At 42.0% G+C, this 6,810-nt stretch overlaps 1 protein-coding gene across 1 annotated transcript; it reads right to left on the minus strand.

Annotated features, from left to right (window-relative positions):
• Nucleotides 1–1,562: 1,562 nt before the first annotated feature.
• LOC109212501 lies at nt 1,563–3,698 on the minus strand. The gene is made up of 2 exons (XM_019376148.1): nt 3,615–3,698; nt 1,563–3,494 (listed from the first exon to the last, which is right to left on the minus strand). Exons 1-2 carry the CDS (start codon nt 3,696–3,698, stop codon nt 1,563–1,565), a joined length of 2,016 nt encoding a protein of 671 aa, XP_019231693.1.
• Between the last annotated feature and the right edge of the window lie 3,112 nt (nt 3,699–6,810).

Genomic DNA, 6,810 nt, shown 5'->3' on the forward strand with positions numbered 1-6,810 from the left:
TCATTTTTTTTTAATAATCCACTAGGCAGTGCCTAGGGCTAGTTTTATTTATATATAGCAAAAATAACAAAAACAAAAACAAAGTGTTATGATGTCCTAAGTAATGAAAGAAATAAGCAATGAAAACTACATAATTCCTATTATCAATGTTGAGCTTGATGCTCAACTTTGATATCACATGAGATCTAATGTAGCTTAATTGTAAATCAACTGATCCTTCGAGCCCATGACACTGCATTTTCCGTTGCATTTTGCATTTCCTGCACTCATAGCCATTTGATGCTGTCCAAATTTTGCACGCGTTGCCTCTTTTTTCTTGTTTAGCTGCTGCCCATTTAGTTTGCCTCTATGTGGTTGAAAAATTCTGCATCCACCATTTGCTCATTGTGTATTCCTTATGAATCTTGCCTTCCTTATGTCTCAGTTGGTTCCTCATTATTTTTCCTGCTGCCTGACTCCCTGTATGTATATGTATTTCTAGTACCAATTGGACAACTTCCCCTGCGTACCTGACCTGCACTTGTCTGCAAATACAATTGCAGTTGTCCCTTTTGATGTCAAATTCGTGTGTTGTCTCATTGACCTTTGTAGAATTCCTTGTCCTGTATGAAGCCTCTTGCATTTGACTATGTTTTAGTCCTGAAGGTTTGAAACCAATCCCCTCCAGTAGTCCCGTAATTTGCTGCCAGTTCAAGGATGAAAACAGGTCCAAACAAATGTAGTTCCAGCACTGCTTTTCCATGCTTGTGCATGTCACTTTTCCTTCTTCAAGGGAATGAGCACAATGTGCTAATACCACCCATAGAAGTCGTATTAGGTGACAAGGCATGAGTACAGTAACGTTTCCTACAAAAAAGAACACAAGGTTAGTGTAAAAAATGATCAACATCATCTCCTCCTCAAGGATTTGAAGATGCTGATCCTGCATTAGATCCCTCACCAAATCCCCTGAATTTTCTTCCTCCTTCTTCCTACTGTCTCGAAACCTTCACTCTCAAGTAAGGGCATTGCATCTTATCCCCATTAACTAGCCTCCTACCTTGTGTGTCCAGATGGTGAAACGAATGGCATTCAATATTCCCATGATCTAAAGCATAGTTAGCCAAGTGATCAGCTAACTTATTCCCTTCTCGATGGATATGAGAAATTCTGCCATTGCATACCAGTAGCAACCTCCTAATCTCAGTTATCTCTTCCTCAATAACCTAAGGTGGCTTCCATTCCCTTTCTATGACCTTTTTCAGCAACATAGAATCTGTTTGCACCCAGATATTAGAGATGCCATCAGTCATGCTATGCTTCAAAGCCTCCAAAATAGCCTTAGTTTCTGCTTGTGTATTAGTTCCCTCCTGAATTTCTTTGCCACACGCATAAATCAGATCACCATGCTCATCTCTCAAACAAAATCCAATTGAGCTCTTTCCAGGATTGCCTCTCGAAGCCCCATCTGTGTTTATCTTTGTCCAACCTTGCATTGGAAATTCCCATACCACCTTATTAAACTTCAGCTTAGGCATATAATTTTCCATCATCCTCAACATATCTGGCCATCTATATGGAACCTATGCAATCCCAGGCTTCCTCACTTTAATAAGAGACTGCAAAGTCGTGCATATCTGAAACACCACCCTATTAGTTGATACAGGCTCCCCATGTTTATTGCTATTCCTTCTTTTCCACAACTCCCAAACTATGATGCTAGGTAGTGCTAGAAAGATTGGCTTAAGCCTAGGGATCACTAACACAGTCCAGCATTTTACTATAGCTTGATGCAAGCTCAGCCCCTCCAAAGACATTCCAGCATGAGAGAAAAAGTAGGACCACACTCTTGAAGCTGTATAGGATCGATAAAACACATGACTTACTGTACCTTCTTTTGGAAATACACAGCACCGACACTTTGAAGGCATGAAGTATCCCATTCTCCTCATAGTATCATCAAGGGGTAATTTCCCTTTCCATAACTTCCACATAAAGAATGAAATTTTAAATGGCAGCCCTTTCACCCACATATTAGAGTAACACAGTGCAGGATCTCTCCTCCTTCGTAGGTATTCCCAAGCAGTCTTAACTGTGAATTGCCCTCTTGTGTCTAGGCTCCAAACAGGCTTGTCCAGTTCTTCTGAATTAGCAGGATAAGGAATGTTCTCCAGAATATGATTAGCTAGATCATTAGGTAATATTTGTGTAAGTTGCATTTCATCCCACTGTCCTCCTACTACTACATTATTAACATTTTGCACTGTTTCATCAACAAGGAATTCTGGTGGTGTCACAAAATAAAGAGACCCCAGCCCTGTCCAATTATCAAACCAAAAAAGGGATGATCCCATTCTCAGTTTCCATAATATCTGATGCTCCACTATATCTCTGCATTCCAACATCCTTCTCCAAACATGTGAACCAGCTCTCCAGGGAACTATAATGGCATTCATCTTCTTACAATATTTTTTGCTCATAAAAGAGCTCCACAATGATGGCTTGGTCCTAAAGTTCCACCACAATTTGCAAAAAAGAGCCTTGGACATGTCATGAAGTGATCTGAACCCCACTCCTTCTTCCTCTATAGGCATGCACAAGGTATCCCATGAAGCCCAATGTCTAGCCCTTCCCTCAACAGAATTGCTCCAAAAAAACCTAGCAAACAATTTGTGTAACTTGTTGATCACATTAGCAGGAGGATTCACTGTTGAAAGCAGATGAATAGGCATGCTTTGCAGCACACTTTTGATCAGCACTGCCATTCCTCCTATCGATAATAATTTTCCTTTCCAAGCCTGTATTTTATCCAACACCTTAGTGATCATACCTTCATAGAAAGCCATTTTTCTCCTTGTATAAAAGATAGGGCATCCAAGGTAGATGAAAGGAAACTCATGCTTCCCTATCCCAGTAATTCTTTCAATTTTCCTCACCACCTCCTCACTTGCAGAGTTGTGAACATATACTGCAGATTTAGCTTTATTAGTCAGCTGCCCCGATGCTGCTTCATATGCATTCAATACCTCTATAATCAGGCTCAATGAAGTGGCATCAGATGATGAGAAAATAATGGTATCATCACCATAGGCAAGATGGTTGATCTTGGGACTCCACTTAGGCATTCCAAATCCAGAAAAATACAAATTATGATGTAATGCATTGAGCCCCCTAGACATTGCCTCTGCAGCCAATATAAAAAGAGTAGGTGATAGAGGATCACCTTGCTTGACTCCCCTCGTAGACTTGAAGAAACCATGTGATTGCCTATTCACAAAAACTGAGTACCAATTGTTGGACACAATACCAAAGATCAACCCAATGAATCTTTCAGAGAACCCCATCTTCCTCAAAACCTTCGTTAAAAAGAGCCAAGACAGTCTATCATAGGCCTTCATCATATCCAGTTTTAGCACTACATTAGGGCCTGCTTTAGTTCTCATTCTTATGTCTGTGATGATTTCCTGAGTAAGCAAAATATTTTCAGCAATACTCCTTCCCTTAACAAACCCAGCCTATTCATCCGAGATAATATTAGGTAGAATATCAACCAACCTCTCATGAATAACCCTCGAGTTGATTTTATTTGTAAAGTTACTCAGGCTAATTGGCCTTAAATCAGAGAATGTATTCACTTCCTTCTTCTTTGGAAATAGCACCAAATTTGTGTGAGTCACAAATTTAGGTAGTTCCTGCCCACAGAAAAAGGCTTTCACCATATCTACCACATCCTCTCCAATTATATCCCAACAAGCTTGAAAAATATTCCCATTGAAGCCATCAGGCCCACTTGCACTGTCTCCATTCAAACCAAACACTGCCTTCTTTTTTTCATTTTTTTTTCGTTTCTTCTCTTTTTTTTTCTTTCTTTTTTTTCTTTTTTTTTCTTTTTTTTTTTGTCTTTTCTTTTTTTTTCAATAGTACTTTCGGGTTCCAAAGAGGGCAATCAAAGAAGAATAACCGGCTCAAATGGGTTTGCAAGGGGCTGATAGTGTTTGGATAGCGGGAAAGAAAGCCTTCGTCATCTCAATTGCACAAAAGCCAATCACCGCAGCAAGCCTAAACGTAGTACCTTTTTGTCTGCGTCCGCATTGACTGCTGCTTCGGGATCATTTCCTTCGATGTCTCCCAGATACAATGCTCCTCTCGGTAGTATTTTTTGGATGATATATGGACCCTTCCAATTAGGAGCAAACTTGCCTTTTGCTTCTTGGTGGTGAGGAAGAACGAGTCTTAACACAAGTTGTCCTACTTAAAAATTCCTGGGCCGTACTTTCTTATTATAAGCGCGGGCCATTCTTTGTTGGTACAACTGTCCGTGGCAAACCACGGCCATCCATTTTTCATCAATTAAAGACAACTGTTCCAGCCGAGTCTTGATCCATTCACTATCCTCAATTTCTGCTTCAATGATTATCCTGAGCGAAGGGATTTCTACCTCTGCGGGTATAACAACCTCGGTTCCATAGACCAAAAGGTATGGGGTAGCTCCTACCGATGTGTGCACTGTGGTGCGATATCCCAGACAATGGCACATCGGTAGCTCCTACCGATGTGCGCACTGTGGTGCGATATCCCAGTAATGCAAAAGGCAACTTTTCATGCTTTGTCTGGAGCTCCGAATCATCTTTCTCAAAATCTTTTTGATGTTCTTGTTTGCTGCTTCAACGGCACCATTGGCTTTGGGCCGATAAGGAGTAGAGTTTCTATGTGTTATTTTGAATTGTTCGCATATCTCTTCCATCAAACGACTATTCAGGTTGGCAGCATTGTCTGTGATGATAGTTACAGGAATGCCAAAACGGCAGATAAGATTAGAGAGCACAAAATCTACCACCGCTTTCTTGGTGACTGACTTGAGAGTGATGGCTTCAACCCATTTCGTGAAGTAGTCAATGGCAACCAGTATGAACCTATGTCCATTTGAAGCTTTTGGCTCGATTGGCCCAATGACGTCCATGCCCCAACCAACGAATGGCCAAGGTGCTGACATAGGATGCAGTTCTGTCGGAGGTGTAATAATCAAATCACCATGCACCTGACACTGATGGCACTTTCGGACAAAGCTGAAGCAGTCCTTTTCCACAGTTATCCAGTAATACCCTGCTCGAAGGATTTTCTTTGCCAAAATGTACCCATTCATGTGAGGTCCGCACACTCCTGCGTGTACTTTATGCATAATCCTTCCAGCCTCCTCGGCATCAACACATCTTAATAAATTGAGATACGGGGTCTTCTTATACAAAACATCACCACTTAAAAAGAAACCACTTGCATGTCGTCTAATGGTTCTCTTTTGATCTCCCGTGGCTTGCTCGGGGTATTCTTGTGTTTTCAGAAACCTTTTGATGTCATGGTACCATGGCTGGGTGATTGGTTCTGCCTCAACCGTATTACAGTAACCATGCCTTTCTTTGATTTGGATCTCCAAGGGATCAATGTGGGCATTGCCTGGGTAAGGCAGCATCGAGGCCAGAGTGGCGAGTGCATCATCTAGTTCATTGTGACACCAAGGGATGTACCTGAACTCTATTGATTTAAATCACTTGCCAAGATCTTCCACTTGTTGGCGATAGGGAATAAGCTTAACATCTCGGGTTTCCCATTCTCCTTGGGCTTGCCGGATAATCAAATCTGAATCCCCCATAATCAATAACTCTTCAACGTCTTGGTCAATTGCCATATTCATACCCATGATGCAGGCTTCATACTCAGCGGTATTGTTAGTGCAAAAAAACCGGAGCCTAGCAGTGGCCGGGTAGTGCTGACCGGTGGGTGAGATCAGGATTGCCCCAATTCCTACACCTTTGGCATTTACCGCCCCATCAAAGAACATTTTCCAAGCATTGGTATCTTCAGAGATTGCTTCTATTGAATTTACCTCTTCATCTGGGAAGTAAGTGCTCAACGGTTGGTATTCCTCGTCAACCGGATTCTCAGCCAAATGGTCCACCAACGCCTGGGCTATCATCGTCGTGTGAGTGACATAGACTATGTCAAATTCAGTGAGCAGAATCTGCCATTTCGCTAATCTCCCTGTGGGCATCGGTTTCTGGAATATGTATTTCAAAGCATCCAACCTGGTTATGAGGTAGGTGGTGTGAGCTTGAAGATAATGTCTTAGCTTTTGAGCAACCCAAGTCAAAGCACAGCAGGTCCTTTCCAACAGAGTATATTTAACTTCATAACTGGTGAACTTCTTGCTCAACTAGCAAATTGCCTGTTCTTTCTTCCCAGTTACATCATGTTGCCCGAGGACACAGCCGAAAGAATTTTCTAAGACCGTAAGATACAAGAAATGAGGCCTCCCTGGCTCTGGTGGGACCAAGACTGGCGGATTCGACAGATATACTTTGATCTTATCGAAAGATTCTTGACACTCATCTGTCCACTTGACTGCGGCATCTTTCTTCAATAACTTGAATATGGGCTCACATGTGGAAGTCAATTGAGCAATGAACCGGCTGATATAGTTTAATCTGCCCAACAGGCTCATCACATCTTTCTTGGTTCTCGGAGGAGGCAAATCCCGGATAGACTTTATCTTTGTTGGGTCTAACTCGATACCTCTCCTGCTAACTATGAAGCCCAAAAGTTTGCCGGATGGGACTCCAAACGCACACTTGGCTGGTTTCAGCTTCAGATCATACTTGCGCAACCGCTCGAAGAATTTTCTCAAGTCTCGAACGTGATCATCCCGAGTTCGGGACTTGATGATTACGTCGTCAACATATACTTCTATCTCCTGATGCATCATATCATGGAAAATGGTGGTCATGGCCCTCATGTAGGTTGCCCCAGCATTCTTCAGACCGAACGGGATGACTCTGT

The sequence above is a fragment of the Nicotiana attenuata genome, unplaced genomic scaffold, assembly GCF_001879085.1.
Source record: "Nicotiana attenuata strain UT unplaced genomic scaffold, NIATTr2, whole genome shotgun sequence".
NCBI lineage: Eukaryota > Viridiplantae > Streptophyta > Magnoliopsida > Solanales > Solanaceae > Nicotiana > Nicotiana attenuata.